The 15076-nt window shown below is 39.7% G+C and overlaps 1 protein-coding gene across 1 annotated transcript in view; it reads right to left on the reverse strand.

Annotated features, from left to right (window-relative positions):
- Nucleotides 1-15076, reverse strand: part of FREM2 (FRAS1 related extracellular matrix 2) — a 170479-nt gene that overhangs the window by 39103 nt on the left and 116300 nt on the right. The window contains exons 7-8 of the mRNA XM_053563919.1: nt 3348-3497; nt 46-255 (exon numbers count right to left, since the gene is read on the reverse strand). Coding sequence (XP_053419894.1) covers nt 46-255; nt 3348-3497 — 360 coding nt within the window. The remainder of the gene's footprint in view (nt 1-45; nt 256-3347; nt 3498-15076) is intronic.

Here is a 15076-nt window from a genome sequence, read left to right on the forward strand (position 1 = left end):
TTGCCTATCATGGTACTTATCATTACAAAATTGATAAACACTCACAATCAGAGACAGAGTCATTTATGGACACTGTGGCTTTGCTGGGCTCGCCGAGGGCCGCATTCACAGGCATACGAAGCACAAGTTCAAATTTCTCAATTCCCTCCAACACTGGTTGTCCAAGGTCATCCAAAATGACGACACGAACAGTCTGCATGTTGACTCCAGGGGCAAAATCTAAATTACGACTGATTCCCACATAGTCTGTTCCAGCTATGACAATAAGAAGAGAATTAGTCGGGTAGTGACCCAATTAAAAAAAAAGAAAGAAAAGATATAAGTTATGTAGATGTGTTTCTAATTCATTAAAAAAGTTAGAGACGAGCATAACCCCACAGAGAAGTACATTTACAGACATACAAAAGATTACTGTCCGCATGGTTATTGAGGTGGTCGATCAAAGAACAGGTCCTGGCCTTTATACCTCATGGCTGAACTTTGGATTAATTATTTCAGCTTTCTGTGTTACAGTTTCTCTATCTTTATTTTGAAATTCTCTAATAAAAATCAGGCTTAGAATAATCAGCCTATCAATCACATATAGCTGATCATCATAAATTATATATGTAATGTGTATATTTAAAATTTCATTAATATTAGTTAAGTATCTTTCTTTTTTTTTTGTTTGGCCAGGGCTGGGTTTGAACCCGTCACCTCTGGCATATGGGACCAGTGCTCTACCCTTCTGAGCCACAGGCGCTACCCGTTAGGTAAGTATCTTATATCTCTTTGCTGGAGCCATTACAGAACACTCTGTTTGGGTATGAGGTTGTTTGTTGATGAAAGCGACATCTCTCGAGGATAAGCTCTGTCCCACGAGCTTATGTCTCCTCACCCCAGGCAAGGAGACATATTTTATCAGAGACATATTTGATCTTTGACTTAATATTTTTCAGACCAAGGGGTATATATATCTAGTGTTGATACCTCCATTTATATCTAAAGTAGATAAGAATAAAACTGTCACCTATGGAGCATATTGCAAGGGTACATGTCAAATCTACTAAGTATACAATATAAATGTTTTAACACAATAAGTAAATGAGGTGAAACCCTACATTAACTAATTTGATCTAAGCATTCCAAATTGTATATGAAATCAGCACCCTGTACCCCATAAATGTACTAATGTATACATGATTTATGTGTATATGACTTAATAATTAAAAAAAAGAATAAAACTGTCCTTTCCTCTTCAGCCACTCCATAAAGACTGAGAGTTGGGGCTCGGTGCCTGTAGCTCAGCGGCTAGGGTGCCAGCCACATACACCAGGGCTGGTGGGTTCAAACCCAGCCGAGGCCCACCAGACAATGGCAACTACAACAATAAGGTAGCTGGGTGTGTGCTGGGTGCCTGTAGTCCCAGATACTTGGGAAGCTGAGGCAGGAGAATCGCTTAAGTCCAAGAGTTGGAGGTTGCTGTGAGCTGCAATGCCACAGCACTCTACGGAGGGCGACATACTGAAACTCTATCTCAAAAAAAAAGTGAGAACAGCAGTTCAGTATTATTACTCTTGTTTGTCATCCTACCTTTTGATCTTTTGTTATTTTTTTATCTATGGAATGTGCAACAATGGTGAGTTTTTAATTCACTTTTTAAAGTGTCTGTGTCTCCTTGTGGTTCTTTTGTACATGGTCCTTTTCCTCTGCTTCTTTCCTTTTGATCCCATTCTCTCTCCCTCTCCCCACCTCTGATTAGAATTTGTCTCCTAAAAATAACTAATTTGTTGAAACAAGTCTTTCCTGGGAAACTGCTACATGCAAAACACTATGCTGGTTCCGCTATGTTAGAAAAGTTAAAGCTTGGGCGGCGCCTGTGGCTCAGCGGGTAGGGCGCCGGTCCCATATGCCGGAGGTGGCGGGTTCAAACCCAGCCCCGGCCAAATTAAAACAAAACAAAACAAAACAAAAAAACAGGAAAGTTAAAACTTAAGGATACGTTTTACAATGGTATGACCCCGATTGCTTTGTTTGATGAATTGTGACATGTGTATGACATTCATGTGTGTTCACGTGTGTGTGCATATGAGAGAGAGTTTAAATCATTGATCATGTAGGGAAACAGAAGGAAACTCTGAATCCTTTGCTTGCTTTAAACTCTATGATCAAAATGATTTACCTAATTTCTATTGAAAAGGGAGCCAAGGGTAGATGTCATTTTTATTAAACATGACTACAGAGTTGACAGTTAATGCTGAAATCTGTCAAATAGCCCTTTGAAAATTATACTTGCAAAATATATATATATAGGTATATATATATATACCTAGGTTCTATGATGAACCTTTTGGAGATACAGATCCCAGAATAAAAAGTAAGTGTGTGCCATCTGGGACAGTTGTGTAATGAAGCATGGGAAGAGCCTTTCTGATCTGAAGTATTTATGGGGACATGTGGTTAAAATGAGGAGGAAGCCAACTGAAGAGACACACCACACAGGGCTTAGATGTCACTGCATCCCCATGAGGGGGGCAGCATTCTGTGACGTCCTAACACAGAACAGGGTTAGAGTTGCCAATTCATGCAAACATCAGCATCAGAATTTAGAGTCTTCGAGTTTTAATGTGTAACCTAGCCTCTGAGTCATGCCCCTCCAGTGCACTTTCTCACAGTAGTAAAAAAAGACCTAGATTTATCTCCTAAATAGCATGTGGGTCATTATGAAAGTTTTGAGATACGCAAGCATCAAAAAATGTAAAAATACGGGTGGCCAGAATCAAATAGAGCCCTCCCAGTAAGACCAGTCAGCTGAGCGAGTTGGGCTGGGTGAGGTGGCTCATGCCTGTAATCCCAGCACTCTGGGAGTCTGAAGCGGGTGTATTGCACTAGCCTGAGCAAAATGAGACTCTGTCTCTACTAAAAATAAAAAAAAACTAGCCTGGTGTGGAGATGGTGCCTGTAGTCCCAGCTACTAGGGAGGCTGAGGCAAGAGGATCATGTGAGCCCAGGAGTTTAAGGTTGCTGTGAGCTATGACAGCACAGCACTGTACCCAGGGTGGCAGACTAAGACTCTGTCTCAAAAAAGAAAAAAGAAAGAAAGAAGAAGAAAAAGCTGAGTAAGTTGAAGCTTGCATGGGTAAATCAGACAGGATGCTGTTGACTGTGTTTCTTGGAAGTGAAATAATGGACCACAAATACGGTCTGTCTCAAAACTTTCGTAGAGACCCACATATAATCTCAGAAAAAAAAATACATTCAGCCAAACTGCTTTAATAGAAGTAAAATATTTTAGCTTTAAAGAAATTTGTTTCGTGGTAGTTGGAAGTTGTTGAACTATCAACACTGCCGATGTGGGAGACATTCACCATCTGCAGAGGGCGGGTCCGTCTTCCGAGATCTCACAGTGATGCTAGAAGGCCTGGACAGGTCGGTGCCCGTTCTCCACACCCGCACTTCAACGTGGCCTGCACTCTCATCCACAGAGTACTCCACATCACCGAAGTAGAAGATGGGCTCTGTTAAGAGCAGAACAGAACCACGTCTGTTATTTTTATTTTTTTCTCAAACTATTGACATGATTCCAAAAAAGACTTAGCTTTGTCTTATAGAATTTCTCATGGCATCATATATTTTTTTAAGTAAGGTAATATCTCTATAATCTGTAGATGTATATAGATTTCAGGTTTAAGTATCACTGCTTAAAAACAAACATGCACCTAATAAACTATTCTCATCTGAGGTATAAGAATTAGTCTGTCCCCCATATGTGGCATTATAAATGGCTTTCTAGAAGCTTAGCTAAAAAACTAGAAGGAAATGAAACAAAACACATAAGGGAGTGAAATTTTAAGTTTGGCCCAGTCACTCATTTTACCGTCTACTACCAAGTTTTCACTCTGAAACACAGCTGTTGCTATTTGGGTGTAATCCAGCTATTTGGGTCTGTTATAATCTACTGGGGTAATTAGAGTGAATAGGTATAATTACCAGTACTGAAGACTTAGATCGGGGCCTGATTGTAGGTTTCTCATAGGGTTGGAGGGTGCTGTATAATAACTGATGATGCACTAAATGAATTATCTCCTACCAAAAGGTTAACATTTGTCCCAAACATGCATAAAAATGATACCACTTGGCTCTTTAACCTAGGCATAGGCTTTGGGGACTTTAGATTTTTCTCCAGTATCAATGATGAATCTGGACGGATCTAATCATCGTTTCCCATTTGATTCCCCCTGTGACCAACAGTTTCCCTCGCGATACAGCTGCCTCAAGTCTGAGGTACAGCAGTCAGCTGATGAACAAAGAAAACCGAGAGAAAATTTGTGGGTCACTTACAAAAAGGAATTTACACGTATTTTGGAATATATACGGCTCATAGGAAATTACACACCAAGCTTATTTTATAAGCGATCATTATTAACGAAGACAAATTAATTGAGTGTACACCAACGAGGTAAACAGTCCTTGAAACAGACATTTTCTCTCTGGTTTCACAAGATTCAAAAGGACTAAATCTAAAAGGATCTGCAACTCTAAAAGGATCATGTCACTATTCCTCAAAACACTGCTGTTAAAGAGATGATGTTACATTTCAGAGCATCAGATGGAATTCCCAAACACATAGCATCAAGCAAAACCCTAAAACGTGGCTCATAGAACCATCTGGAAAGCCAAAGGAAATCCATTTTGTGTGCTGCTCAAGGTGCGCATGAATGCCTTATTTTCTTGCCCTAATAAATTATCTTTATTAAAACTATAAAAGTTTGTGTTCTTCATTTGTTTGTATGGTAGGCATGATAAAAAAGTAGAGAGCTCCCCCAACCCCTTGAATAATACAAAACTGACCTTGGAAATTTTGTTCGCATATTTTGGTTCCAGGGGTAATAAATCTGCCTGCAGCCCAGTTCACCCCCTTCCTATCTGTTCAACTTGGACAGTGCCAGGGATGTGAGCGTGTATGTATAAATGAAGCTGTTTTCTTGCTAACCTCAGGCAAAGCGGACCTTAACCATAAGCTACTGCATTCCTCACATTTCTAACTCCTACAGAGGGGGCAAAGGTGAAGGCAGAGAACCCTGAAAATGCTTTTTCTGTACCTTTTTCTGTACCTGATACACCTGTATCTTTTAAAAGGCTTTTATAATTATCAAGAAGGCGTGACCATCTGCATACAACAAGTGATCTCTTTTAAGTTTCCTCACATTCCTAGCAAACCATCTCACCACCCATTAGGTTTCTGAGTTAGGAGAAGAGCTGGGAAGTGCAGCGAGGGAAGCCTCCTGTTCAAGATTGACGCCTTCCATCTTCCCATCTCCCTGTACCTCAGAGACACCCAACAAAAAATGGAACAGAATAAACCCATGTGAGTGAGCACCACTGTTTAACAAACACAAAATAAACTACACGTTAGGGACAAAACTGGGTTTTGCATGTGTGTGTGTTCAGATGTATTCTGTCAACCATAGAACAAGTGTTCTATTTTATAGTTTCATATATAGTTTTTATAAGAAAAAAAGGGTCCTATGTATGAAGTACTCTGAACACTTGCATCCCAGTTGTCATTCAGAACGAAGATTAATAATAATAGTTACTATTATGTCTAGACACATGTGCTCTCTATGCGTGTGTGGGCTTGTACATGTGCCCGGGAGGAAAGGAAGAGAGAGACCGGGACAGCATGGCACATGTTATCAACGCCATAAAAAGAGCTACATAAATAATGCAAATAATAGCATCATATGCCTACTGCATGGTAATTGTTACCTCTAGTAGAAAGAAGGAGGGGGAATGGAAACAGAGTTTTAGTACAAAATCCTGCAGTTTTTCTATAGCAGCTAATACAAGGAGTTCAAAAAGTTAACCAACTACTTCCCTAAAAGAAAGCTTTTGCTTATCGTAGTTTTAAGTTACTTGTAATATTTCTCCCCCTCCCTGTGCTCCACTTACAATGATTGGAAAATTCGTCAAATAACTGCAATCACCGCAAAGTTTGAAGCTATTATTATGAGACTAAAAGATAATTCAATGGTTTCTGTAAGAAATAAATATCTTTTTCACTTTCTAGTTTCTTGAGCCACAAATAAAAGGAAATGGCTAGATATGAGCACCTGTGTATCTTTGCAGTATTGATGAATGAGAACCAAAAGGAGTGATGATTATTTGAATTTTAATTTCTCAATGTCTTTTCAAAATCTCTAAAATTTGAACATGATTTATAATCATTATCATTGGCACAAAACCTTACCTAATGGATGGTCTTTTAAGCAGGGAGTTGAGTTACGGGTGTCACTCGAGAAAAATGGTAAGAATGGAAGGGATAAAAGAAAAAATGAATGAAGGCTGTCAACGGTTGAAGGACACCTTTGCAAAATCCAGAATAATAGGTTGTCCTAGCAAATTATTATAATTTATGAGTAAGATTTTTAACTCGTCTCTCTCGGGTACTTTTTTTTTTTTTTTGCCTAGAACTTTTTTTTAAATTAAGTAAATCAACGATCTTTGTAGATTACTTATGGAAATACTTACATTAAAACCTAATTAGAAAAAGCCTATTTGATTTTGTAATTTGGCTCTTAAATGCACACTGTGCCTTGTACTGTGTTCAAGTTCATAAACTTCGTGGAGGAGACAGTCAGTGGCTGCTACCGTCACCTGGGTGAAAGGGTGATCATGCAAAGCCCTCCATCTCTCAGCTGACACTCGCTTAATATCATAAAGCAGTCATCCTTCAGCATCCACCACCCTCAGATGACGCTCTAGAAGATGTGTTTTTTTCCCTCTGCAGAGGAAAGATAAGTTATATCCAAATTGTCTGGGAGCAGTGCAAGGGAAGTTTTAAACTGGCCTAAGTGAAAGAGTGAAATTCATAAGAGAAGCCAAATTCAATTCTCTATCCTTGTGGTCTTGCAATTTTAAGGAAAGGGCACAGATCAAAGCAGTGAGCTTGGGAAGACTTTGATTACACAGGGCACAGATAGGATCACGTTTATTTCTTACAAACGTAGGAGAAGAGGAGGCTTGGCAAGTGAGACAGCACACACACTTGCAACAAAGACAAAGGAAAAATAATTTTTTTCCCCAGAGGGAAAAAATGAACTTTTTTTTTTTTTTGAGTGTCTAGATAGATGTTTACAATTTCATTGTGTCTCACGAGATGAAAGGGAGAGGTGCTTGTGATAATTGCGATCTGGAGCCAGTCCTTATTTACTCACAAGTACACCGACCATCAGTCAAGCAGGCTTCGCAGAGCTAACCAACACGTTTGCTTAGGACTGAATGAAGTAAAGCATTTAATGCTGTCTTTTGGTTCAGCGCTGAAAACAGTATGAAGCAACCTCCCCAAATTGTTGCCACCTGAGATTTCTCTTCTGCGCTTCGGATCTTGAAAAAAATGACTGCCTGTTCAAGCTACCTCACACAGACACCTCAGCAAACTTCTCCAAAACAGAGTCAACAGAGTCCCCCCCACCCCAACTCCTCCCTTGGTTTCGCTTTGTTTCACTGTCACTATCCCAGTGTGGCCAGCTTCGCCTGCCATTTGAATCTTCCCAACAACCACTTCATCAGACTCTTTGTGCACGTGGCTATCCTCAGAGCAAATCTCCTCATGGCAACTGTTCCTTCTGCCTAAAACCTTCCATTGTTTCTTACTGCTTTTAGGGATTATTCCTAAACTCTTTAACATGGTCTACAAGACCCTGCAACATCTGGCTTTCGGTCCCGTTTCAACCTCATGCTAGCCCCCTTCCTACTTCATAAAAAGTGTCTTTAAAAATTTTGTTTTAAATGAGAATGTTTTTAATTTCAAAATACATATTGGGGTACATGTTTTGTTCGCACACTTTGTTTTCCTTCCCCCGGTCAGCGTGCCCTGTACCTGATAGGTGTGAATTTACTCGTCCTCCTGCCCCTTGCCCCAGCTCGAGTTTCCCTGAGATTTGCTTCTGTGTGTACACTTCAGTACTGAAAGATCAGTCCCCAAAGATTAGGTTGGTATAGAGTCCGGGGGTTGGTTTCTCATTCTTGTGATGTTTCATTTAGAAGAATGGTTTCCAGTTCCATCCAGGTTGTCACAAAAGATACTAGATTGCCAATTTTTTTTTTTTTATGGCTGAGGAGCATTCTATGAAATGCACGCACCACATTTTATTAACCCAGTCATGTATTGGTGGGAACGTGGGTTGTTTCCACATCTTTGTGAATTGTGTTGCACTAAACATTCCAGTGCAGGTGTCCTTTTTATAAAATAACCTTTTTTCCTTTGGGTATATGCCCAGCAGTGTGATTGCTGGATCAGATGGTAGGTCTACTTTAAATTCTTTGAAGTATCTTCATATAATTTTCCATAGAAGCTGCACTAGTTTGCAGCCCTATCAACAGTGTATATCTCTGGATATGCCACCATCTGTTGTTTTGAGACTTTTTAATACAAGCCTTTCTCATTGGGGTTAGGCGATATCTCAACGTGGTTTTGATTTGATTTCTCTAATAATTAGAGATGTTGAACATTTTTTATGAGTTTGTTGGTTTTTGGTATATTTTCATTTGAAACGCTTCTTTTCATGTCTTTTGCCCAGTTTTTTATTTTTTTGAGACAGAGTCTCACAGTATCACCCTGGGTAGAGTGCCATGGCATTACAGCTCACAGCAACCTCCACTCCTGGGCTTAAGCGATTCTCTTGCCTCAGCCTCCCAAGTAGCTGGGACCACAGGTGCCCACCACAACACCTGGCTATTTTTTGGTTGTAGTTGTCATTGTTGTTTGGCAGGCCTGGGTTGGATTCAAACCTGCCAACTCTGGTGTATGTGGCTAGCGCCCTAGCCACTGAGCTACAGGCACCGAGCCTTTTGCCCAGTTTTTAATGGTGTTGGTTTGGTTGTTTCTTGCTGATTTGAGTTCTTTGTGGATTCTGGCTATCAGTTCTTTATCAGATGTACGGCATGAGAATATTTTCTCCCATTCTGTGGGTTGTCTATTTGTTCTTTTGATTGTGTCCTTGGGTGTGCAGAAACTTTTTAATTTGATTAGGTCCCATTTATTTATTTTGGGGGGTTGCTGTGATTGCTTTGGGGGTCTTCTTCATTAATTCTTTTTATAGGCTGATATCTATAAGAGTTTTACCTCATTGTTTCCCCTGGGATTCCTATAGTTTCCTGTCTTAGGTTTAAGTGAGTTAATTTTTGTGAGTGATGACAGGTGTGGATCCAGTTTCAGTCTTTTACATGTGGCTATCCAGTTTTCCTAGCAGTATTTATTGAACAGGGATTCCTTTCCCCACTGTATGTTTTCATCTCTTTTGTCAAAAATCTGATGGGGATGTGAGGATAATTTTGTCTCTGGATTCTCTGTTCTGATGTGATCTGGGGTCTTAAATGTCTTCAATGTGCCCCTCCCAGCCTTTGCTGTGTCACTGCCCCTGCTCTGAGCCCTCTGCCTTATTCTCATCTGGATAACGGCTACTCTGCTCATTCTCAGCTCCTGTGGAGAAGTCACCTGGGTGGGAAATACCCTGCCTTCTCTTCTCCGAGCCCTCACTCACCTTCTTCTGACATTGCATGTGTGCAACCCACCGTCCCTGAGGTCTCCCAGGGGAGAATCAAGCTTCCTTCATTCAACTGTTTCCCCAACAGTTGGCTTAATCAATGCAACAAATGCCTAGTCAGTAAGCATGTCTAGGATGAATTAACGTCAAGCAAAGCAGGGTTATTCACTTGGTATGGCAAATGTCTATCCTCATGCTGTTTGAGTTAAAGAGAGCATTTAGCAAGAGAGGTGACACCCCGGGGAAGGAGCAAGTGGCTGTCTCTGCAGGACAGTGGCCCACCTGGCTGCCCTCTGCATCTGGACGAAAGTTGACCAGGGAAAGGGAAGTCAACCACAACAAACTCAAAGAGAAGGGGCTTCCTCTTTCCCTTTTTTTTCATTTTAAGGACTTTCCTCCAGTGGTTCCCAATTTCAATGCACATTAGAATTACCCAGGGAGACTTAAAAATACAGATGCTGGGGCCTCCTCTCCAGTTAATGGAATCAGAGCCTCTAGCAGGTGTTTTCAGACATCAGTGGCAGTCTGTTTGCCAATAGGCTTTATTATTATTTTTTTTTTAGGACAGTTGTAGGTTCAAAGTAAAATTGAGTAAAAGATACATACAGAGATAGGCAGATAGTCCTCTGCCTCTACACACACAGGGTACTAGTGTTCTTCAAAACCTTGAGGGGCAAGCAACTTGGTGTCAGCAATCTGCATGTTTTTCTAAACTCATATCAGTGTCTTTAGCGATGGTAACTCAGTTGTTAGATACTACACTAGTTTTAAATTCAATATTTTCTTTCTTTCTTTTTTTTTTGAGACACAGTCTCACTATGTCCCCCTCAGTAGAGAGCCGTGGCATCACAGCTCAGAGCAACCTCAAACTCTTGGGCTTAAGTGATTCTCTTGCTTCAGCCTCCCAAGTAGCTTGGACTACAAGCGCCCATGACAACGCCTGGCTATTTTTGTTGTTGTTGTTGTTGTAGTTGTCACTGTTGTTTGGCAGGCCTGAGCTGGGTTCTGAGCTCCGGTGTATGTGGCTGGCACCCTACCCATTGAGCTACAGGTGCCCAGCCTCAATATTTTATTTCATCCTGACAACCATCCTCTGAAGTGCCTACTATACTAATCCTGTTTTCAAAGATAAGGAAATCAAGGATTAGAGAGACTAAATGATTTGTCCTAAGTTATGCTGCACATCAGAGAAATGGTGGAATTAGGATTCCTATCAAGATAAAGCCTAAGCCCTTAACTAGTAAGAAAGCAAGAAAGGAAAAGATTTTCACAACATTTTAAGGGGCAAGACTTTTACCTAGCAATTCAATATACGGGGATTTATCACATAGAAACGCTCACGTGAGTGTGCAATAATGCATACAAAGAATGTTTATTGTACTTCATTTGTTTTAGGGTGTAATTGGAAATAAACCTCCAATCTATTAGAAGGGAACGAGTTAAATTACGGTGTTACACTGTTTTTATAAAATGTTCTACTAAGCTACAAAGCAGATATACAGAGGGTGCCAAAAAATGTATAAACACTGAAAAAGGAAAAAACAGTGTTAAAATTGTAATAATGCGTACTGATAATAAAAGGTGAACACAAGTCATATTGAGCACCTCTTATAATTGCAGAAGTCAAATGTGACTTAAGTATTAGAAATTAAATACCGTTTTTTCTTTTTCTTAAAATGTGTATACATTATTTTGACACCGTGTGTGTGTGTGTGTGTGTGTGTGTATTTTCCCCCAGGTTAAAAAAAACCAAACCCAAATGAGATATTGATGTTAAGTCTGTCTTTGTGAATCTGTATCTTATACTCTCTACTTGGCTTCATCAGTGATACATTAAAAATTAAAGGTAATTGGTCATTCCTTTCTGGTAGCTTTGAAGATTTTTCCCTTTATCATTAATACATTTGATAAGGAAGGAGAAGAGTACGCTCAACACGAGACAAACATCCCCGTGGCGTACAAATGAAACACAACCTCACAAGTAGGGCCGGGCTGTGTGATTTTGCAGGGCCCTAAGTCTGGACACAGGCAGCGAATCACCCTGGAGGGGGTCATAGGAAACCAAACTAAAACACGATTCAAGAGAAAAGGCAAACCATAGATTTTTTCAGGCATCAAAGATGAAAAGGTCTCATTTATTTATAGAAGCATAGATGAAAAATTGTTAAAAGAATAACAAAAGTAAATTCAAAGGACTGTGAATGCAGGAAACTCTGTTGAGCAATGAAATCGATAGATATTAAAATATACTGGCAAACCGAGGGAACTACCAAGAAAAAGCACAGATAATAATAATTATAATTGATAGTTTCAATTTAATGCTAAAATTAAAAACTGAGACATTAGTAAACAGGTTATAAAAATACAGAAGTCCAGCGAGTAGCGAAAGTATCTTAATGTCCTTGTCTTGTTCAAGAGCATGTACTTTGTTAGCCAGTTAAGTATCTTTGTTAAAATAATGGGAGTTGCCATCAAAAGGACAGAAACCAGCAGAGAATAAAAAACAGCAAAGCATAAGAAAGACTTTCTCAACATAACAAGAAGCTGGAAAGGAGAAAGCAAACCAAATAAGAAGACAAATGTCTCCATAAGTAGAATAAATTTAAATGAATTGAGTTTTCCTATTTGAAACAGTTCATTAGGTTGGATTAAAAAACAAAGCTACCGGCTAGCAATAAAAAGACAGCTACACGAAAACTACAGAAAAATGTGGAAATACAAAAATGTAAAAAGCATACATTAGAGCAAGAAAAACAAAAGTTGACACAGCAGTCTTAAAAGCCCAAATTAACTTAAAGCAAAAAGCATTAATAAAGAGGAATTCTACATAATACAAAAAGACAGCCCACCAAAATAATATGATGATCTCAAATTAGCATTGAAAAAATAAAGCAAAAATGGACATAAATACAGAAAAACATTAATCTACAATTATGTACTTTTTATTTTATGACTTTTAGAAATTTATAAAGGAGCAGAGCCTTTTGGTAAGACTATTAAGAAGTTATAATATGAGCTTCGTCTAACATATGTATGTATATTCCTATCCCAAAAGATTAGTATTCAGAATAAATAAAAACTTCCATAAAGTCATAACAAAAAGTCTATCAGCAAATGGGCAAATTAGAAAAGTATATAAACATGCAAGTCTCAGAAGAGAAACTAGTATTGTTGTATTCAGATAATTTTATGAAGATGCAAGGAAATGAAAATTAAAACACCCATGGGATGCTATTTAATACTCATAAGATTGGCAAAACCTACAGAGAGCAAACAGACATTTTCAGAATGTGCTGGTGAAAATATAAATTGATTCGATTACTCTGGAGATATTTTGCAAGATCTGGTAAAATTGAAGTTGTACATTCAGTATGACACAGCTATTCTACCTTTAGGTATTAGCCTACAGACGTTCTGCACATACATGTATATATATATATATATATATACACACTAACACACGTGCCAGTACGTTCAATGTGACATCTATACTGAACAAAACTAGAGGAAAATCCAATGTCTGTCAGGTGAATAATGGATCATTAAAACTCACCCAAATGAGTCAAAATCACTAGATTTTCAAAATACAATGTTGATTTTTTAAAGAAAAGCAATTTGAAAGAGACACGCAATTCATAAGGCTGTTACTACTCTTGGGGACTGTGGCAGTTGAAAGCTGCTAGTGGAGACTAACAAAATTTTATATACAATGTCTGTACCTTTAAGAGATCTGTAGCAACTATGAAAAACAGTAACGTGGTTAATTTTACACAAAGCATATATTATGCTATTATTTTTGTACTTTTCTGTAATGAATTTTTGAACACTGTAGTTTAGAATGGTATGCCTAAAACAATTCCATTTTATTAAATTGCATGTGCATATATCATTGATATATAGAAAAATGAGTAAGACTGTGTGTCTAACTGCTTACTGGTTCCTTGCAGGGTGAATTATAAGACATTTTCACCTCTTTTGCGATACTCTTCTTATATATATTACACATTACACACACAAGTTTATTTTTTAAGTAGCATCTATTTGTTTTGCAAATAGGAAAAACAAAGAAAGGAAAAAAAATCCCTGATGAACTACCTTTTATTAATAATATCTTTAAAAAATTAGTTTTAAATGATTTTAACTAGGCCTTTCCCTACTTTTCTTTCAAGAAATACTTTATATAAACACATATTCTTAAGAATGACCTTATGTCTAGTCTTTAAAAAGCATTTTCAAAGTTCTTGTTAAAAAATTAAAGTGCAAATGTATATATAAAGGGAAAGTTCGAAAGTATATATCATTTTAAAGGCATGTTTTGACATTTCTTTTTCTTGCGAACTATAACTTTCACAGGGAGAATAAAGTGAAGTCAGTACATATCTAGAATGCTGATAATTTAAGGACTGACTCTTCACAAGATTGCAGTTGAAAATACATAGCGAGCCTTTCTCCAAAAAGATAATGTTATCAGGGATTCTACTGTCAATCCTGTCTGACTCTTAAAAATTCCACTCTTGCCTTTTTTGAGGGTCAGCACAAGTTTAAAATAAAATTTAAATGTCACTGTCACCCAAATTTTCCAACATCCAGTGGCGGGTGAGAGGCTTCATTTCATGAGTATTCTTTTTTTTTGGTGGTATCTTATACGTATTTTTCTTTTTCTTTCTTTCTTTCTTTTTTTTCTTTATTGTTGGGGATTCATTGAGGGTGCAAGAAACCAGGTTACGCTGATTGCATTCGTTAGGTAAAGTCCCTCTTACAATTGTGTCTTGCCCCCAAAAGGTGTGGCACACATGAGTACTCTTTATTCAGCAAATATCCTTGAGCTTCCTGCTTTTTAGGGGAGAGTTTTAAAAACTTTATACAATATTTTTCCTATCCTACGTGTTACCATATTCCATACGTGAGGGGGCAGAAGGAAAACTAGTCATGACCTACCAAGAGATTTCTCACCCCAATGGGCTGCAATTTATGATTCCCTGGACGTGATTCTTTACGGCAATGATCCCTGCAGGTGGTCTCTACACTGCAGGTCCCGGAGTAGTTTTAAAATGCGGATTGGGGCGCCTCGCGAGCAGCTGGGGGCGGGAGGCTGGGGAGGGGAGCGGGAACAGCCACCAGGGGTCCTAGGCGACAGTTAGGGGCTCCACTGAGCCCCGCGCGTGCGGAGGGCGGCGGGGGGACCTGCGTCTCCACTAGCTTCCGGGAGCGGCCGGGGCGCCGTGAGCCGGGGCTCCCGGTTCATCCTGAGCAAGATCAGCCTCTCGGCCGAGGTGCAGCGCTACCACCAGGATCGGCCTCACGGCCAGGGCGCAGCGCTACCACCAGGATCGGCCTCACCGCTGGGGCGCAGCGCCACCACCAGGATCCGCCTCACGGCCAGGGCGCAGCGCTACCACCAGGATCGGCCTCACCGCCGGGGCGCAGAGCCACCACCAGGACTGACCTCACGGCGGGGGCGCAGCACCACCACCACCAGGATGGCCTCAGGGCCGGGGCTCAGCGCTACCACCAGGATCGGCCTCACCGCAGGGGTGCAGCGCCACCAC

The sequence above is a fragment of the Nycticebus coucang genome, chromosome 15 (assembly GCF_027406575.1).
Source record: "Nycticebus coucang isolate mNycCou1 chromosome 15, mNycCou1.pri, whole genome shotgun sequence".
Classification (NCBI taxonomy): domain Eukaryota; kingdom Metazoa; phylum Chordata; class Mammalia; order Primates; family Lorisidae; genus Nycticebus; species Nycticebus coucang.